The sequence below is a fragment of the Lottia gigantea genome (genome assembly GCF_000327385.1).
Source record: "Lottia gigantea unplaced genomic scaffold LOTGIsca_233, whole genome shotgun sequence".
Classification (NCBI taxonomy): domain Eukaryota; kingdom Metazoa; phylum Mollusca; class Gastropoda; family Lottiidae; genus Lottia; species Lottia gigantea.
This window is the reverse complement of record NW_008708664.1, coordinates 61,267-83,508: the sequence shown is the minus strand read 5'-3', so window position 1 is coordinate 83,508 and position 22,242 is coordinate 61,267. Positions and strand designations below refer to the sequence as shown.

The 22,242-nt window shown below is 35.5% G+C and overlaps 3 protein-coding genes across 3 annotated transcripts; all 3 read right to left on the bottom strand.

The window, feature by feature from the left end:
- Nucleotides 1-4,458: 4,458 nt before the first annotated feature.
- LOTGIDRAFT_239386 (hypothetical protein) lies at nucleotides 4,459-7,966 on the bottom strand. Its single transcript, XM_009055127.1, has 2 exons — nucleotides 7,812-7,966; nucleotides 4,459-7,388 (listed from the first exon to the last, which is right to left on the bottom strand). Exons 1-2 carry the CDS (start codon nucleotides 7,908-7,910, stop codon nucleotides 6,942-6,944), a joined length of 546 nt encoding a protein of 181 aa, XP_009053375.1. The 5' UTR covers nucleotides 7,911-7,966; the 3' UTR covers nucleotides 4,459-6,941.
- A 1,432-nt stretch (nucleotides 7,967-9,398) lies between these two features.
- On the bottom strand, nucleotides 9,399-9,686 carry LOTGIDRAFT_59582 (hypothetical protein; the record flags this gene model as incomplete). The annotated part of the gene is made up of 1 exon (XM_009055126.1): nucleotides 9,399-9,686. A coding segment is annotated over one exon (288 nt), but the record flags the coding sequence as incomplete, so codon positions are not given.
- Nucleotides 9,687-20,805: 11,119 nt separating this feature from the next.
- LOTGIDRAFT_144340 (hypothetical protein) lies at nucleotides 20,806-21,075 on the bottom strand (the record flags this gene model as incomplete). Its single annotated transcript, XM_009055125.1, has 1 exon — nucleotides 20,806-21,075. A coding segment is annotated over one exon (270 nt), but the record flags the coding sequence as incomplete, so codon positions are not given.
- Nucleotides 21,076-22,242: the final 1,167 nt, after the last annotated feature.

Here is a 22,242-nt window from a genome sequence, read left to right as displayed (position 1 = left end):
ACTGTAGGGTAGTACTAACAGAGTGGTGAGAACTTCCTCACATTTAGTCTCGTTAAAACCTCCCAATGCGCTGGCATATCATACTGAAGCAATGGAGACACACCTCAAGGTACCCCCTCAAGAGTCAACACCAAAAATAATAAAGAATAGCCTTTAATTTGCTTATTTTCACAATTTAATGAATGTAAACAACGAATTTCAAGACAGTGTCCGCCATGTTTGTTGGCAATCGAAAGTAGACAATAGTCTTGATTGTCACACCATCAAAGTTTAGTACACGATCAAGTCTCGATTGTCACACAACGTAAATTTTAAGAGGACAAACCGCCCCAATGTCATTTCGTCCCTGGTAAATAAATTTGTCTTGAAACGACTCTAAGACGGCATTTAGACGGTTTGTACCACATAAAGAGGTAGTTTGAACAACCGACCATGTTTGCAATCGCAAATGATGAAAAGATTCGCAAGTTTTATTAATTTGTTCATGAGACCCCTTGGCGAAGTGGCAAAGGGGGCGAAATGACGTAAAACTACCTTTATTGACTCTTAAATCTGAGAGCTAGTAACAGGAAAAGACAACTCAGTCAATACTAAGCCGGCTGCAGAATACAAATAACTCACAAATTGACTTGTTTTACTTTATTTTGCTAAATAAAGAGAAAACTAATAAATGTTGCACAAATTGAGATCTTTTTACATGAAACTAGATTGAAGAGCTGTCCATTGTTCAACTGAACAAGCGTAAAGTGTGCCAGAGTCACTGTCAAAGTGTGGTGTCTTGATGTGTTTAAAAATATGTTTGACTTAAGCAACAACTAAGTCAAACCTGACTGGCAAAGAAAAATTACGCATATCCCTAAACCACTGTTTCATTTTGTGGGGAATGAGGCACTTATTTAAAGGAAGACGTAGGCTTAATTAATTTTTTGTTTTTTAATTCATTCTGTTGCCATTTTTTGTTTTTTTCAAATTTTTTTTCTAAATATAAGGAGCATAATTCTTAGGCCTCTTTTCTTTTTTTTTTATGTCTTGATCAACATTTCTGTGGTGTGTAGAAAATGAGAGAAGACACTGCTATCGTGGTTTTCACTGTCTGGTTTGTGTTTGTATAAATTTTCGGTTTAGCTATGATTTGCGGAATTCAGAAATGAAATGAATGGAGACTTTACGTCTCACATTTCTGCAGCTGCCTTCAATTTTGTTTGAGATGGAATTGTCGCGGGGATCTTTAACGTGCACAGCCTGCAGCACACTGGGCAAAGGTTTTATTGTTCCATTCGCAAGACTGCGCGCCTGTTGAATTTACAGCTTGACTAATTTGTCTGGTAAGGAAATCTAGAGTGTTGGTCAGTTGGAAAACAGGTCTATCAGCTGTTCAATTATAGAATGAGACTCGCAGAAAATAAAAAAATAATTTCATTTTGCTGATAAATATGTTTTTGTCATCTAAACAAATTTCAAATTGTTTAAAGATGAATTCTTTAATGTGGCCTGGTTTGATTATTCAGTAATGCATTTTACTTTCAGTTTGGATTTGTTTTTAGTCATGTTTTTTTGATGTTGTTGTTGTGATTGTGAGGCGTTCTCTCCGCTGGTGCAGAGCACTGGACAGATAGGTCTTTAGTACAGATATCTGCCACTGTTCTATTCATTCTGTAAGATCTTCAGTGTGGCTCGAGATAGCTATTTGATCTCGTAATCCAGCCTCTGATAGCTAGTTTGATAGTTGTCAGACTGAAACATCTGCCTCTATTCCAGCCTCTGATAGCTAGTTTAACAGTTGTCAGATGAAACATCTGCCTCTACTCTATCCTATGATAGCTAGTTTGATAGTTGTCAGACTGAAACATCTGCCTCTATCCCAGCCTCTGATAGCTAGTTTGACAGTTGTCAGACTGAAACATCTGCCTCTATTTCAGCCCCTTATAGCTAGTTTGATAGTTGTCAGACGGAACCATCTGCGTCTTTTCCAGCTTCTGATAGCTAATTTGATAGTTGTCAGACCGAAACATCTGCCTCTATGCCAGCCTCTGATAGCTAGTTTGATAGTTTTCAGACTGAAACATCTGCCTCTATTCATGCCTCTGATAGCTAGTTTGATAGCTGTCAGATTGAAACATCTGCCTCTATTCCAGCCTCTGATAGCTAGTTTGATAGTTGTCAGACTGAAACATCTGCCTCTATTCCAGCCTCTGATAGCTAGTTTGACAGTTGTCAGACTGAAACATCTGCCTCTATTCCAGCCTCTGATAACTAATTTGACAGTTGTCAGACGGAAACATCTGCCTGTATTCATGCCTCTGATAGCTAGTTTGATAGTTGTCAGTTTGAAACATCTGCCTCTACTCTAGCCTCTGATAGCTAGTTTGATAGTTGTCAGACTGAAACATCTGCCTCTATATTTCAGCCTCTGATAGCTAGTTTGATAGTTGTCAGACCGAAACATCTGCCTCTATGCCAGCCTCTGATAGCTAGTTTGATAGTTTTCAGACTGAAACATCTGCCTCTATTCATGCCTCTGATAGCTAGTTTGATAGCTGTCAGATTGAAACATCTGCCTCTATTCCAGCCTCTGATAGCTATTTTGTTAGTTGTCAGACTGACCCATCTGCCTCTATTCCAGCCTCTGATAGCTTGTTTGACATTTGTCAGACTGAAACATCTGCCTCTATTCCAGACCCTGATGGCTAGTTTGATAGTCGTCAGACTGAAACATCTGCCTCTATTCCAGCCTCTGATAGCTAGTTTGATAGTTGTCAGACTGAAACATCTGCCTCTATTCCAGCCTCTGATAGCTAGTTTGATAGCTGTCTGACTGAAACATCTGCCTCTACTCCAACCTCTTGTAGCTAGTTTGACAGTTGGCAGACCGAAACATCTGCCTATATTCCAGCCTCTGATAGGTAGTTTGACATTTGTCAGACCGAAACATCTGCCTGTATTCCAGCCTCGGTTAGCTAGTTTGATAGTTGTCAGACTGAAACATCTGCCTCTATTCCAGCCTCTGATAGCTAGTTTGATAGTTGTCAGACTGAAACATCTGCCTCTATTCCAGCCTGTGATGGCTAGTGTGACAGTTGTCAGACCGAAACATCTGCCTCTATTCCAGACCCTGATAGCTAGTTTGACAGTTGTCAGGCCGAAACACCTGTCTCTATTCCAGACCCTGATAGCTAGTTTGACAGTTATAAGACTGAAACATCTGCCTCTATTTCAGTCTCTGATAGCTGTCAGACTGAAACATCTGCCTCTACTCCAGCCCCTGATAGCTAGTTTGATAGTTGTCAGACTGAAACATCTGCCTCTTTTCCAGCCTCTGATAGCTAGTTTGATGGTTGTCAAACTGAAACATCTGCCTCTATTCCAGCCTCTGATAGCTAGTTTGATAGTTGTCAGACTGAAACATCTGCCTCTATTCCAGCCTCTGATAGCTAGTTTGATAGCTGTCTGACTGAAACATCTGCCTCTACTCCAGCCTCTTGTAGCTAGTTTGACAGTTGTCAGACTGAAACATCTGTCTCTACTCCAGCCTCTGATAACTAGTTTGACATTTGTCAGACCGAAACATCTGCCTGTATTCCAGCCTCGGTTAGATAGTTTGATAGTTGTCAGACTGAAACATCTGCCTCTATTCCAGCCTCTGATAGCTAGTTTGATAGTTGTCAGACTGAAACATCTGCCTCTATTCCAGCCCCTGATAGCTAGTTTGACAGTTATCAGACTGAAACATCTGCCTCTATTTCAGTCTCTGATAGCTGTCAGACTGAAACATCTGCCTCTACTCCAGCCCCTGATAGCTAGTTTGATAGTTGTCAGACTGAAACATCTGCCTCTTTTCCAGCCTCTGATAGCTAGTTTGATGGTTGTCAAACGGAAACATCTGCCTCTATTCCAGCCTCTGATAGCTAGTTTGACAGTTGTCATTCTGAATCATCTGCCTCTATGGCAGCTTCTGATAGCTTGTTTGACAGTTGTCAGACTGAAGCATCCGCCTCTATTCATGCCTCTGATAGCTAGTTTGACAGTTGTCAGATGAAACATCTGCCTGTATGCCAGCTTCTGATAGCTAGTTTGACAGTTGTCTGACTGAAACATCTGTCTCTATTCCAGCCTCTGATAGCTAGTTTGACAGTTGTCGGACAGTAACATCTGCCTGTATTCATGCCTCTGATAGCTAGTTTGATAGTTGTCAGACTGAAACATCTGCCTCTACTCCAGTCTCTGATAGCTAGTTTGATAGTTGTCAGACTGAAACATCTGCCTCTATATTTCAGCCTCTGATAGCTAGTTTGATAGTTGTCAGACCGAAACATCTGCCTGTATTCCAGCCTCTGATAGCTAGTTTGACAGTTTTTCTTTTGGATGGAATCGACAACTTTCAAAATAGCTGTCAGAGGCTGGAATTGAGGACGATGTTTCGGTCTAGCATGGATTAAAAACATACAAAATAAAACTCGTCACCATTTACTAGATTTATTTCAATTAAATTTTAATGATCAATTAAAAACAGCTATAATTAGAAGTAATTAAAATATAGGTTACCCCTGCCTCCCCCCTCCCTATTACATCCAGGCCCAACCCACCCAAATTCTTACAAACACTCGTCTGGTCCCCACAACCTCGCCCAGTCAAATCTAAAATACTTACGTGCCCAATAAAACTGAGATATTCAATAATTAGTCTGTTTCATTTAACGTGGTTTAAAATTGGTGTTGAGTATACACGAGTCATTCTAGGATATTATTTCATTTCAATAGTCTGATTGAAGATTGTCCAGTTTATATCAATAATAGCCCAGTATTTAGGTTTATACACACAGATGAAATTGGTTGTCATTATCAGTCACTCTGGATATCAATTCAATTTTATCTTTTGTAAATATCAAGTATTTTTTTAAGTTTTTTTAAACACATCATTCTGGATTATCAGTCAAAGTTCCACAATTCTAGTTTTAGTATTTCTAGTACATCCAAGAGGTTTGTTTCAAGATTCCTTTTAAACATTTCAATAAATGATATCTTAGGTCTAGGAAGAATGGAATTGAATATCTGATGTTGAAAACGTTGAGTCTATATTAGAATATAATACTGAATATGTTTCTCATTCCATAAATCAGGCAGTGAACAGGATTGAGAGTAATTTTTAAAATAGTTTTAAAATGATTCAATATCTAGATACTAATGCTTCACAAATACTTGTTTACTTTGTTACAAACAAACAATTTTACCATGCTATCTTAAAAAAACAAATTTCAGATATCCACTGATCAAATTAAAAACTAGGCTTAGATTGATTCATTCTAGGTTCCATCCATTTTACAAAAACAAACTCTAAATTTTCATCTCCAACAAGTTATTAAATAAGTTAAAAATTAACCAGGATTTTATCCATGGTTTCACACAGTAATATACAAACGTTCACAGTGAATGATCATTAAAAATTAGTAGAGAACTGAGTTTTCTATCCATATCTAAATAGAGATTAAAATATAATTGATCATCCGTATTCCACAAGAACATTAAGATTGGAGAAAACCAGATACAAGATTAGAGAATCCATCCATTATTCGATACAAAATACAATTTTCATAGGTAAATATAATAAGTATGAAGAGGCTAGGTAGGATAGATTCACTAGATGTTATCCTCTTTATAATAAATACAAATGTTCAAAGTGTAAAATTATTGGTAATGATTTGGCAGAGATTGATCTTTCCAGCTGGTCACATTGAAAGATACAAATGTTCAAAGTGTAAAAATATTGGTAATAAATTGGAAGTATTCAAACATAATGTTATATAATTGGTAGATAAGAAATAGATTGACAGGTTTGGTTTGTTCACAAGAATCATTCAGTACAATAAAACACAACAATTATCTTCAAATTCAAAACATTGGAAGTTGCACAGCTTTGTTCGGGTTCAAAATTCAGATTCAGAGATTCGATTGGCCAGTTATTCAAATTCAAAATTGATTCGAGGCAAACGATTGGTTGGATTGATTAATTCAACGTTGTTTCAAGGCAAGTGATTGGTTCAAGAGTTCAATGATAGTTTCCAATTTATTTCGACAGAGTCATGATTCGCATTTCTCGAGATAATATTTGGGTTGAGAAGGATGATGCAAGATTCAGAACTCATTTCAAGATAAAATCAGATTTCCTCGTCTGTATCAGTTTTACCAGGATCAATCAATATTGAGACGTAGATGCTTTACGAGATTCAGTCATAAGCTCATCTATACTTACCTCCCTTCACTAGCCAAACAGATTCACCAGATTCCGAGCTTATGACATAAATAGAGGCATATACATTTATTATAAGATTGGTTGTTCGAGATTTACTTCGCAAGTTGGTAAAGTTGGAAGCAAGGGTTAAGATTAATTGTGCAGTTTTCAATGAATGAGGATTAAATATTGAAATCTTATTGAAAAAGAAATTAAAATCATAAACATCTTCTTCATCTGGTTGGTGTCAAGGTTCATCTGGATCAAGTTTCATCAAAAATTGTCAGCCATCGACCACAACATCCATTCTTTACCACCAGAAATTTCAGGCCACAATCCAACTATGTAATACATCTTACTGGCACCATTATAACAGGAAAACGATAGAATTTTATCAGAGTAACAATATTCTGTCGAAGAACAACTCCATTTCATAAAGAAATTCGACAATTACAGGGAACCAACACATTTCCTTCGATGATCATTATATACCACTATTACATTAGAAAAATCAAGATTTTTTTTTTTTTAGAGAAGTAACACAATTACCGGTCATTATTATCAAATCAAGTTTAAAATATTTTACAGACCTCTCATTAATTTTAGTAGAATATTTGAATACAGTACGATTTTAAAAGCTTTGTAAAGCAACTACCTCAAAATGGAGGCTAACAGAGCCAAGCCCTTTGTCATCAAAATTCAGTAGCTGATTCCTTTTAATATCCTCCTCCTCCTCCTCCGCCACCAGATCGGTATTCATCTCTACCTCCATAATCTCGACGTCCCCCACCCCCACTTCCGTAGGAATCACGTCCCCCTCCACTGTAAGAATCCCTACCACCCCCTCCTCCTCCGCCGTACGAATCTCGTGGTCTTCCTCCACCATAGCCACCACCACCCCCATACGATCTTCCTCCATACGACCTTCCTCCCCCATATTCATTTCTACCCCCACCCCCGTATCGGCCGCCGCCTCTCCCCCCTCCGTAACCACCCCCTCGGCCTCCTCCTCTACCACCATCAGAATATGAACGTTTACAAATATCTTGAATTAATTCTTTGGCTAAGGTTTTGGCCTCGTCACTGCCGAATAAATCAACTCTGGCTTCATCTTCTCGGTCTGATTCTCGACTTTCAATTTTAATTTGACAACCACTCTCATCCTGGAATAGAAATTTTATCATAATGGCAAATTCTACCCTGATATAGAAATTGGACCCTTCTCACCACTGTATGATAATAATTCCTGAGAGTTCATTAAAATAGAGGCCAGAGGGGCATCAAATAGAGGTGTCTGAACAGATTTTATTTTGATCATGACATAATTATGTCAAATAGCCTAGTCATGGTTGAAAACTATTTAGTAGAAGGTAATATTGTATAAACAAAGAGAAAAGTGTTTAAATTTATTCAATAAAATGCTTCACAGACGAAAACTAAATGATCTAAGCTTTACTTCAAGATTTTAAGACAGCATTTTTTTTAAGAGAAAAGTACAAGAACGACTGGATAACTGAGTCTATTCCGCCGCGTGGGTGCCGGGCGAATCACCCCTCAATCTTATCAAATCACAAATACTGTTTTACCTGCAAACTTCGGATTCTTTCGCCACCTTTGCCAATAATTCGTCCAACATGTTGCTGTTCAACGTAGAACGTATCTGCTTCACCTTTACCGTACGACATTTTACTTTTTACGTGCTAAATTTTAACACAACAAAATGCCTGCAGTTCAACTCAACTTCCGTCCCGTTCAATATTTCTGTTTATACGCATGCGCTATATGCTAATTTCTTCTTTGATTAACCAGCCACTTTATAATCTGAGGACAACATGTCACTTCGACACTTGGTCAATTCGGCACATTGTCTTTTCGCCTACTTGCCACACTTCGACACCTGGTCAATTCGGCACATTGCCTTTCCGCCTACTTGCCACACTTCGACACCTGGTCAATTCGGCACATTGTCTTTTCGCCTACTTGCCACACTTCGACACCTGGTCAATTCGGCACATTGTCTTTTCGCCTACTTGCCACACTTCGACACCTGGTCAATTCGGCACATTGTCTTTTCGCCTACTTGCCACACTTCGACACCTGGTCAATTCGGCACATTGTCTTTTCGCCTACTTGCCACACTTCGACACCTGGTCAATTCGGCACATTGTTTTTTCGCCTACTTGCCATTTCAGGCATCGCATTTGGTTATTGCGACCTGTTTATTTATCAATTTGGAAATAACACACACCAACATACTTTTCATCTTATATAGCAGCGGTTAAGAGGTTTTCTAAAACAATTTACGCGTATCTTTACAATCCCTTTAATTAGCCTATTATGTGGGCCTACCTAAGGCTTTAGTCATTGAATGGCTCTACTGGGAGATTAGGTGTCATAGGTTTGAATCCTCATCAGTTAAGATCAATATTAAAGCCTTAGACAGTACAAAAGCACTGGCCTAGGTCACAAGTAGAGACTAGGGATTTTAGAATTAGAATACTTAAATTTGTTAAGAAATTATTAACTTCTGGAGAGATTTGGTGATGAAGGGAGACAGTGATATTACTAACATCTGGAGAGATTTGGTGATGAAGGGAGACAGTGATATTACTAACATCTAGAGAGATTTGGTGATGTAGGGAGACAGTGATATTACTAACATCTGGGGAGATTTGAAGGGAGACAGTGATAATACTAACATCTGGGGAGATTTGGTGATGAAGGGAGACAGTGATATTACTAACATCTGGTGAGATTTGGTGATGAAGGGAGACAGTGATATTACTAACATCTAGAGAGATTTGGTGATGAAGGGAGACAGTGATATTACTAACATCTGGGGAGATTTGGTGATGTAGGGAGACAGTGATAATACTAACATCTAGAGAGATTTGGTGATGTAGGGAGACGGTGATATTACTAACATCTAGAGAGATTTGGTGATGAAGGGAGACAGTGATATTACTAACATCTGGTGAGATTTGGTGATGTAGGGAGACAGTGATAATACTAACATCTGGTGAGATTTGGTGATGAAGGGAGACGGTGATATTACTAACATCTGGTGAGATTTGGTGATGTAGGGAGACAGTGATATTACTAACATCTGGAGAGATTTGGTGATGAAGGGAGACAGTGATGTTACTAACATCTAGAGAGATTTGGTGATGAAGGGAGACAGTGATATTACTAACATCTGGTGAGATTTGGTGATGAAGGGAGACGGTGATATTACTAACATCTGGAGAGATTTGGTGATGAAGGGAGACAGTGATATTACTAACATCTGGGGAGATTTGGTGATGAAGGGAGACGGTGATATTACTAACATCTGGTGAGATTTGGTGATGTAGGGAGACAGTGATATTACTAACATCTGGAGAGATTTGGTGATGAAGGGAGACAGTGATATTACTAACATCTGGAGAGATTTGGTGATGAAGGGAGACAGTGATATTACTAACATCTAGAGAGATTTGGTGATGTAGGGAGACAGTGATATTACTAACATCTGGGGAGATTTGGTGATGAAGGGAGACAGTGATATTACTAACATCTGGTGAGATTTGGTGATGTAGGGAGACAGTGATAATACTAACATCTAGAGAGATTTGGTGATGAAGGGAGACAGTGATAATACTAACATCTGGGGAGATTTGGTGATGAAGGGAGACAGTGATATTACTAACATCTGGTGAGATTTGGTGATGAAGGGAGACAGTGATATTACTAACATCTAGAGAGATTTGGTGATGAAGGGAGACGGTGATATTACTAACATCTGGTGAGATTTGGTGATGTAGGGAGACAGTAATATTACTAACATCTAGAGAGATTTGGTGATGAAGGGAGACAGTGATATTATTAACATCTGGAGAGATTTGGTGATGAAGGGAGACAGTGATATTACTAACATCTGGAGAGATTTGGTGATGAAGGGAGACAGTGATATTACTAACATCTGGAGAGATTTGGTGATGAAGGGAGACAGTGACATTACTAAAATAATAAGTTGAATTGTCGTCTGCTTGAGAATTGTGCACCATACGTTCCGAATCTATCTCGAAATCTACCATTGTCAAGAAAAAACTCAATTACTACCTAGCCAGGAGCAGATCAGCATGTACAAACCCAGTCAGACAGGTGTGGTTCACCCATCCCAACGATTGTTCGGAGTGGCAAATATTATATCCAGGAGGGGCAATGGTGTATGCTGATTAGTTGCAGTAATGGAATTGGTCGGTTGTCAGAATTTTTTCAGGACAGCAATCCATTTTTTTGTGGGATGCATTGTCCCCCTCCCCCCTTTTGCTACAGGCCTGTCACCATGTATATAACCCAGCTAAGCCCAGCCAATCTATCAAGTTCAAACATATTTTCAATTGGTAATATTTTAATGGAAGCACTGGATGATGATAATCTCAGTAATAACAATTTGATAATAACAACAATATATACAACCAAATATATAGATAACAAACATATAACTCATCTAAATGATAGAACAGCTGATGATAACAACAATATATACAACCAAATATATAGATAACAAACATATAACTTGTCAAGCCTTTTCAGCTATTGATATATGTATTTCCAGGAATATATCCAATTTTACAATAAACAAGAGTATAGTGTTTGGATGAGAAAAGCATAGCCTCCCTTCATGACTAAAGAAACCTTCAATTCTAAGCATTTGATGACGTCACTAATCGCAAAATATGCTCTATCACATAAAGGACTTTGTGGTTAGTGACATCATAAAACATTTGGAATTACAGGAACCACAGACGTCTGATTGAAAATTGGAATGGTACAAATTGATGCTATCAGTGTTCTCTGTGTGATATTTTTGTTGTTTGTTTTTTGTGTTTTGTATCATTTTGAGAACTATAAGAATTAAAACAAACAAAATGAAATTTGATATTGAACTGAGCATTTTTCCAAATCTCTGGCCTCCATCTCCATACTCAGATTAATCCTCTCAAATTTACAGTTTCTTGCATGATTCTCTTGAAACATCAAAATTGATCTAATGTGTATGATATTCTACCATTTCTTGTTCATCAGATTGTGGTTTGATAGCAACTTAAAGGCCAAACGCTTTACAGAATTCAGATAAACACATTCTTAAACTTAAACTTTTGAGCCCATGTTTCTATTTTATGAGAACCGTAGCCATGTTTCTATTTTATGAGAACTGTAGCCATGTTTCTAAGAATTTTCTGCTGACTTGACCTCCTTTTTTAAAGTTTCGTATCTATGGTGAACTTTATCAAAGTTGATGGTCGAGCCAATGATACTCGGGGGCTTCGAAGCTGAAGGACTTTCATCTTCCGGGGTTGCAGGTGGCTTCATTCTGAAATATCAAAATACTTTCTATATGACAATGATAAAATTGATAAATACCATTCAGGCACGTAGCTTGCCCAGGGTCTTGATCAAGGGAGGCATCAACTATGTGACTCAAGACCTTCAAGTCATCTAAATTTTTCAGGGGGCCAGAAATTTCTTTCCGTTTTTTTATTATTAGTTTTTATTTTAATTTTTAATTAAGGTAATTCAGTTGATGTCTTAGGCTGATCCTCTAGAACATTCATCTGTTTAATGACACAGTCAGCCAACGTACAATAACATCAAAATTTCTTTTTCTTTATCAACCAATTAAAACAAAATGTAAAAAGGCCAGACAATAGTAATGTAAAACAAATTTATGTTTTCTCATGTTAAATCTAACAGATACATCACATTTTAAATTAGAATGATTGAGTTTTTTTCCACCTCTACCTCGGGAATTAAAACAAAATTTGTCAAAAATTACTTCAAGAGAAAATCAGTTACAGAATTCTGCGAAATAAAAAAACCCCAAAAACTCTGGGTGCTCTAGAAAAACAATACCAGTGATTATAACTCAAAATAACAGTGATAATGCCCCCTATTCCAGTGTTAGTGCTAGCTTACATTAAAGATATTTGTTGGGAATCCATGATGGGAAATGAGTCGAAAATTGTTGTGTTTAGAACCGTCAACCTTGAAAGGGAAAAATTTAGAAAAACAATATTACAACAATTTAGAAATATCAAAACAGAGCCTAAAAAAACATGTTGTTACTCAGAGTTTCACGCTATGCTTGGGTCTCTACTGATTTTGGACAAGTAGAACTTACACTTTGTTTAAGTGGAATTGCAGGAACCACAGACGTCTGATTGAAATTAGAATCCTAGTTAAAAGATTATATAGTTTAATTAATAATTACTTACAGTCCTGTTTGATTAATCCGTGATTTCTGTATTGATTTTACAATGTTTTTATTATTAATCATTTCTTCTGGTAGTTGTCCCTGGAGAGTTCGTAAGTTCAAATCTATCCCTTCATATGACTGAAAATAAACAGATATTATCTTAATTCAGTTATACCCGGGCCCAGACTAAGATTTTGTACTCAGAAATTTGAAAAATTAAAGGCCCAGAGAACTCATTTCTGACAATCTTGAAGTACCAAAAACATATCAAAATCTATATCTTTTAGATTTTATACAAAGACACTGTAAATGAATCAATCTCTGCTGAACCGAAGAAGGTTTTGCTTGAGCTAAATTCTCACTTGCTGTTCGTTTCATGTCGGTTCATATTTTAGTAAGTACTTTTCTCAACTCAAAAAGAATGTAAGAACTCTATTTTAAAATGATAATAACTTTGGTTCACAAGGATCCTTTCTACCAGTTGGTTGTTCGTTTGAACATTGCTGGGATGATTAGCATAATGAGGAAAGATTCCACTGCTCTCACTGATTGGACTACAGCCAGTCCTCAACTCACTTTCAGAGAGTCCACAAGGTCGATATTATTAAGTAACTTACCAACAAGAGATCTATAGATTTACGTCGGCCTGTCTGACTAGCGAGATGTAATGGTGTCAATCCATTATTATCTTGTATATTTAAACAGGAAGTGTCAGTAGATAAAACAGCTCTAATTAGTGGTAGATTATCTCCCTTCTGTACAATATAATGTAAAACACTATAACCAGTGAACAGATTTACAGCACATAGATGACTGATAGTAGAATCTACAATATAAATATATAGACATGTTAACTACTGTGATACAGTTTATGAGTTAGATATTACATTGACCATCAATACTAAAGGCCAGATAAAACCGTGGCCTCAGATGATGTACACAATAAAGAGATTGTAAAGAGGTTTTCTAAAAACTTTGTAAATATAGGGGACAATGATAGCATCAATTTACACAATTCCAAATTATAATCGCATAACCTCTTTACAATCCCTTTAAGCCAAAAAGTGAAACACAAGTTAGCAGTATGAGATGAGCTCAAGTCAATTAGCTAACATTAAGTCCTATATTGGAAATTTAAAACTAGCTGTCCTGATGAGAATTAGCTAACATTAAGTCCTATATTGGAAATTTAAAACTAGCTGTCCTGAGGAGAATTAGCTAACATTAAGTCCTATATTGGAAATTTAAAACTAGCTGTCCTGAGGAGAATTAGCTAACATTAAGTCCTATATTGGAAATTTAAAACTAGCTGCCCTGATGAGAATTAGCTAACATTAAGTCCTATATTGGAAATTTAAAACTAGCTGTCCTGATGAGAATTAGCTAACATTAAGTCCTATATTGGAAATTTAAAACAAGCTGTCCTGATGAAAATTAGCTAACATTAAGTCCTATATTGGAAATTTAAAACTAGCTGTCCTGATGAGAATTAGCTAACATTAAGTCCTATATTGGAAATTTAAAACTAGCTGTCCTGATGAGAATTAGCTAACATTAAGTCCTATATTGGAAATTTAAAACTAGCTGTCCTGATGAGAATTAGCTAACATTAAGTCCTATATTAGAAGGTTAACTAGTTAAAACTAGCTGTCCTGATAAGGATTGTGTATCTGAAACATGTCAGCAGTATGAGATTAGATCCTATATTGGAAGGTTAACCCTGGTTAACTAGTCGTCCTGATGAGGATTGTGTATCTGAAACATGTCAGCAGTATGAGATTAGATCCTATATTGGAAGGTTAACCCTAGGTTAACTAGTCGTCCTGATGAGGATTGTGTATCTGAAACATGTCAGCAGTATGAGATTAGATCCTATATTGGAAGGTTAACCCTAGGTTAACTAGTCGTCCTGATGAGGATTGTGTATCTGAAACATGTCAGCAGTATGAGATTAGATCCTATATTGGAAGGTTAACCCTAGGTTAACTAGTCGTCCTGATGAGGATTGTGTATCTGAAACATGTCAGCAGTATGAGATTAGATCCTATATTGGAAGGTTAACCCTAGGTTAACTAGTCGTCCTGATGAAGATTGTGTATCTGAAACATGTCAGCAGTATGAGATTAGATCCTATATTGGAAGGTTAACCCTAGGTTAACTAGTCGTCCTGATGAGGATTGTGTATCTGAAACATGTCAGCAGTATGAGATTAGATCCTATATTGGAAGGTTAACCCTAGGTTAACTAGTCGTCCTGATGAGGATTGTGTATCTGAAACATGTCAGCAGTATGAGATTAGATCCTATATTGGAAGGTTAACCCTAGGTTAACTAGTCGTCCTGATGAAGGTTGTGTATCTGAAACATGTCAGCAGTATGAGATTAGATCCTATATTGGAAGGTTAACCCTAGGTTAACTAGTCGTCCTGATGAAGGTTGTGTATCTGAAACATGTCAGCAGTATGAGATTAGATCCTATATTGGAAGGTTAACCCTAGGTTAACTAGTCGTCCTGATGAGGATTGTGTATCTGAAACATGTCAGCAGTATGAGATTAGATCCTATATTGGAAGGTTAACCCTAGGTTAACTAGTCGTCCTGATGAAGGTTGTGTATCTGAAACATGTCAGCAGTATGAGATTAGATCCTATATTGGAAGGTTAACCCTAGGTTAACTAGTCGTCCTGATGAGGATTGTGTATCTGAAACATGTCAGCAGTATGAGATTAGATCCTATATTGGAAGGTTAACCCTAGGTTAACTAGTCGTCCTGATGAGGATTGTGTATCTGAAACATGTCAGCAGTAATTGATGAGTTCTAGTCAAACAGAAAACTTGTTATTTTTTAACAGCTCTGTTACATACCTTGATATATTTGTAATCCTTTTGGTTTATCAACATCACGTAGTAAAACTTGTAGTGTTTTATTATCTCCAGTATTTTCTAATATCTGCATTTCATTTCTATAAAATAATTTATATTAACACTTTAAGGAGCAGACACACAAACAGTCTTGGCTAGAGATTTTTGTCGACGACTAGAGTCGTATCAAGAGCTTGTATTTTATTCACACTCAGTTTTTAAAGGTTTCAACTGATTTCTGTCATGTAATATTAAACTATATACATGTATATTTTAGTTTATTTTGAGCAGACGTTAGATTTATTTTTAATATTAGTAGTATTTTATTATAATTAGGGATCAATGGTCTCTTGTTAATAGCATGTCATAATCTATTAGCTAGTTGATACAATATGATGATATGGCAGTATCCTATTCTAAAACTAACCTGGTTTCTAGAGACTGTGTGAACTCTCCACTGGCCGTTAATCCACCACCAGTCACTCCATTATTAACATCCAGTGATTGGTTGAAATTAAAACTGATCTGAGACAGCTCTTCCCCTGAAATAATAACACCTAACATCACTTCTAGATTGAGACTTCAACTTCCCTGGGTTCATCACCAAGAACTCAGAGCACCAAGATCAAATCCTGAGTATCAGCTGATAGGCCTGTCTTCAACAAAACTCTCCCAAAAGTAAAGAGTATTTATGTGTATCAGGGACACTAATAGTATAGATTATCACCATTCATATTTTCTATATTATTAACACATCTTTAAACACAGATATCCAACTGAAAATTTGGAAGATGCAAAAAAACAGCCCGAAACTTTACAAAATTTATTAAAACCTCTTTACAACCCCGTTTTGAAAACTGGTCTGAGTTAAAATAATTGGAAGCTCACCTTCATCTGATTTAAATAATCGTTTTTGTCGTCTAATTGCCCAGGTATGATCTAAAACTCCAGAATCAGCGTCAGAATCATCATCACTACAAAATAAAAACTTTATCATTCTCACAATTATAAACATACTGCAGTGGGCAGTGAGGACACTGGCTTAGACTGTTAGAGAGTATTTAACATAAACATTCTACAGGAAATATCGAGGTATATAGAGCTAAATAGGTCAGTTGATAGACTGGAGGTCAATAACAGAGTTTAGAACGCCTTCCATGTGTGCCAAATTGGTACTGACAAAACCTGTTCAGAACTCTCTAATCAATTGCTAGCAATATTATAATAAACCATTTTCAACCAGGGAGGTAAAATAAACAGCCTTACCTGTCATCTTCAACAGGGGAGGTAGAATAAACAGCTGATTCTAATAAAAACTTGATGATTTGTAAGTTGCTCGTCTGACACGCTACCATCAATGGAGTGTCACCTTGCTTCGTCCGTAGATTGTGATCAAAACGTGGCTGAAACATATAAAAATAGAGTTGTACTTTCTGTTTTTCTGAGATAAGATTTGAACGACATTAAGAAGCGGGAAGTAAATATAGTAAAACAAGGCAAGGGAACAAATAAACCAAGTACTAAACCCCAATACAAAACCAATTATTTCATCAATTCAGACCAAATCCATGGCCCTGGGGACTTATTCTTGAAATATTTTCGAGTTCCAGTCATCTGATTGGTCAATCACCACAGCTAATTCTGAGTTAAGTTTTATTATCCAATCAGATTACTGTATTTATTAAAATCTGGATTATATTTAAGTTAAGTTTTGGAGAATAAAGTCCATGGTCTAGAAATAAATGTTGATTTAACTTACCAGCCATATTTTTTGTAGAAGAGAGAGAGATTTTTTTGATTTTTCTGTTAAAAGTTTCATGATATTTTTGGTATGTTGTTCTCGTTGTGACTCGATTAGTATTCGTACTCCCTCGTATTCTGTAGCTGTAAACAGGGAACCCTGGGAATCTAGTAACGCTGTCGTAGCTACGTTGTTGATTAGTGACCTCACTATTTTACTGTAACCTGTTAAAAAACAAGTATTAATACAAAATAATACAATACAAAGAAATAAAATTAGATTATTTTCACCGACTTATATTAATTAAAATATTAATTAATGTTCCATTCCTTTGCAATTATCACATCACCAGTTTATGGCATGTACACTCACAACTCATCTGCTATGCTGGGTATTAGAGGGTTTATTGTCTGAGCAAAGTAAAACGGGTTTTTAATTTTGTTTATTTTTCAAGAGAATTAGAATATCAGCCTCATAATAGTACTGTTAGTTTTAGAATATCTTTGTGTTGATAAAAATATATTTTTCTGTAAGTTAAAATTGAAAAGAATTTCTGTCCTGTGTAAAAACAAATTTTAAAGATATAATGTGTGCTATGTTTATATTTTTATCAACACGAAGATATTCTAAAACTAACAGTACTATTATGAGGCTGATATTCTAATTCTCATAAAAAATAATGGAAATAAATAAAAAAAACTTCAGACACCAGGACTGTGAGTATTAACTTGAAAATTACTGAAACAGGGTCACTTGATACACAAACTTCATAATTATGTCAAGTAGGAAATTTTATAGACGTTATGGAGAACTTCTTTATTGTAAGGTACAAATTCATCTTTATTTTGTATTAAAATATTTATTAAGTTTCCAGAAAATTATAATCCCAGGAATAATTTTGCTAATCGAGAGATTAAACTAAACCTACCTTTCTCAGCTGCAATCTGTAGAGGTGTTTTATTGTCTGAATCAATAGAGTTAATATCTAGTTTCCTCCGTAAACCATTAATAGTATACTGATTGTCTACTCCTGTTATCTTACAGAATTGAAGTAGATATTCTATTATATGATGATGACCCATGTTAGCTGCTACGTGTAAAACTGTGGCACCAGTAGTTCCATGTCGTTTCTTAATATCACCTCCTTTCTATAATTAAATATTAAACATTGCATTTAAGATCACATCAAAATATGCCCAGCTGAATTTGAGATCAATCCAGTTTGATTAAAATGAGATTTCAATTTCATTCTGTTATCATTTTTCATCAGTCTCCAATCTAACTAGATTTATACCAGTCACGTACTGTTGATGTTCATTTCAACCAATCACAGCGCGTTATGCAGAATCCATGTCTGAATATTAACTATGAATTGAGGGATAGAGAAACCCAAAGTAGATTGATATGATATTAGTTATGAGACTGTAACAGTGATTCTGATTGGCCGGAGAGGTGTGCGTGATAGACTGCTATAAATAGCTTGAAACATCACCAGAACCTTGGTATAAATCTTGTTAGATTACAATCGAGACTGACAATAAAGAAAGTAACAATACGAAATTATAATCTTATTTTAACTAGATGGAGATCCTTCAGGACTGAAAATATTAACGACCAGTGAAGGGGATTCGCACCCTTGACTCTTACTAAATGAATGATAGATATAGACCCCTACCTTAGCAAACGTTAAAATAGACACACACTGTTCCCCAATCATTTTCATCATATAGATTTGGATATGTTTATGGAATCGTACCTGGTGATTACTATGTACCAACTAAGCCATGAGGTTAGGTAAGAGTTAGAAAAGAGTTAGGTAAGAGTTAGAAAAGAGTTAGGAAAGAGTTAGAAAAGAGTTAGGAAAGGAGATGTAAAAGAGAGAGAATCTTACCTGATGTAAAAGTCTGACGACATCAAGATGACCATTTTCAACAGCTAGATATAACGGCCAACTACCACTACCACTCTGTAATAAAACAAACAATGTAAATTCTCCTGGGCCTGTGTTTTTGTAATTATATATTGTTTATAATATATTATAATATAACCAGCTCTAAACTATCAATCAATTAAAATGATATAAATAGTTTTACTTTCTTATTTTCTACACCTGATTTGACCTCACGAAAAGTTATTTAACTATCAGAATGTCTACTGTCATTTCATTTCATTTTAACATTATCATAATGTGCAACCAGAGTAATATGATTAGAGCCAACAGTTATTTGACAAGCTTGGGATTGCTGCAGTGTACAATGAGGGAAATTTTGTCAGGACAGTTCTATTAATAATTAGGAAGTGTCTATTGATACAGCAGTCTACTGTATAAAACAAAAGATAATATGTTGTCTGCTGTAGCGATAGAGAATATATCTCACATCACAGCAGTGTAATAGGATGATTTGTTAAGATTTAGGAAAGGGTGGTCATGACTTGTATTTTGTTGAATAGAGTGCAGCTGCTTTTAGGGTCTTTGTACAGGTGTACAGGTTGTAACTTTGTACAAATGGCAAAGTTACGAAAGCACTGGCATTGGCATGCTACCAGAGTAATGTCAGTAGAATTAACAGTTATTTCACCAACCTTGGGATTAATACAATCACCTTCGTCCAGTAAAACATACAGTTGATCAGCATCACCGTTAAACGAACATGCCAAAAGCGTCGGTGTCACGATTTCTTCTTGTCTCTTGTCCCAGGCTGATTTTAATCTCATGTGAATAGACGATTTCTTAGACATTCTAATAGCTTTATACAGGCCCTGTAATAGATATATATATAGAGTATATCTTAGACATTCTTATAGCTTTATACAGGCCCTGTAATAGATATATATATAGAGTATATCTTAGACATTCTAATAGCTTTATACAGGCCCTGTAATAGATACATATATAGAGTATATCTTAGACATTCTAATAGCTTTATACAGGCCCTGTAATAGATACATATATAGAGTATATCTTAGACATTCTTATAGCTTTATACAGGCCCTGTAATAGATACATATATAGAGTATATCTTAGACATTCTTATAGCTTTATACAGGCCCTGTAATAGATACATATATAGAGTATATCTTAGACATTCTAATAGCTTTATACAGGCCCTGTAATAGATATATATATAGAGTATATCTTAGACATTCTAATAGCTTTATACAGGCCCTGTAATAGATACATCTATAGAGTATATCTTAGACATTCTAATAGCTTTATACAGGCCCTGTAATAGATACATCTATAGAGTATATCTTAGACATTCTAATAGCTTTATACAGGCCCTGTAATAGATATATATATAGAGTATATCTTAGACATTCTAATAGCTTTATACAGGCCCTGTAATAGATACATATATAGAGTATATCTTAGACATTCTAATAGCTTTATACAGGCCCTGTAATAGATACATCTATAGAGTATATCTTAGACATTCTAATAGCTTTATACAGGCCCTGTAATAGATACATATATAGAGTATATCTTAGACATTCTAATAGCTTTATACGGGCCCTGTAATAGATACATATATAGAGTATATCTTAGACATTCTAATAGCTTTATACAGGCCCTGTAATAGATATATATATATAGAGTATATCTTAGACATTCTAATAGCTTTATACAGGCCCTGTAATAGATACATATATAGAGTATATCTTAGACATTCTAATAGCTTTATACAGGCCCTGTAATAGATACATCTATAGAGTATATCTTAGACATTCTAATAGCTTTATACAGGCCCTGTAATAGATATATATATAGAGTATATCTTAGACATTCTAATAGCTTTATACAGGCCCTGTAATAGATACATATATAGAGTATATCTTAGACATTCTAATAGCTTTATACAGGCCCTGTAATAGATATATATATATAGAGTATATCTTAGACATTCTAATAGCTTTATACAGGCCCTGTAATAGATATATATATATAGAGTATATATTAGACATTCTAATAGCTTTATACAGGCCCTGTAATAGATACATATATAGAGTATATCTTAGACATTCTAATAGCTTTATACAGGCCCTGTAATAGATACATATATAGAGTATATCTTAGACATTCTAATAGCTTTATACAGGCCCTGTAATAGATATATATATAGAGTATATCATACACTGTAGAAGAAATATCTTTGCTATTAGACTGTTCTATAAATCAACTGTTGAATATTGTGAAAGTTCACTACTAGATAAAGAGAAATATCCTACCAGTTTACTATAAAATCTACTTACAATAAAAGCCACAGGAAAAAACTCGAGAATAGTTTCTACCACCGCCTCATGATTGTGATAAACAGCATGGTGAATGGGAAGATAACTCTCCATGTCTCCAATACACGGATTAGCACCGTTCCTAAAATATTACAATAATAAACAGTTTTACTACCTATTTAGTAGTGACAGGTGACTCTTTTGGAAACACCTGATGGTACTTCTGTTTGGAGGAGTCCACTACTATACAACTTTTACTCCATATTTTACTATTCTTCAGAAGACCATGCTTATTCTTTTGGAAACACCTGATGGTACTTCTGGAGGAGTTTACTACTATACAACTTTTACTCCAGATTTTACCATTCTTTGTACGATATATTTGATTGACAGAATTGTCTTGCTTGTACGGTCTTTATTTAATCACGTCAACATGGTTCAAGGAATGTGTATTTAATTCAGTGGCAATGACATTACAGGGGTACATTTTCCTCTCCCTAGATAAATGGTTTGTACCCTCATCTCATTTCTAATAAACAACGAAATCAACCAAATGAAGGGAGATAATTTGAGCGTATTAAACGAGAAATTCACTCACCTTAAAAGAGCTCGAACACAATTTTCATTTCCTTTCTGAGCAGCAATAGCCAATGCAGTCATTCCAGTCTAAAATTAGATAATTTTACAATAAATATTAATATATTACTTATTACTAGGTTACTAATATACCATTACATTCTATTTTACAATAAATATTACTATATTACTTATTACTAGGTTACTAATATACCATTACATTCTATTTTACAATAAATATTACTATATTACTTATTACTAGGTTACTAATATACCATTACATTCTATTCAAGAAATTGGTAACTGTTTGGCTGAAATTACCAGAACTTCAAAATATAAATCAGAATAGAAAATATTATAACAGAAAG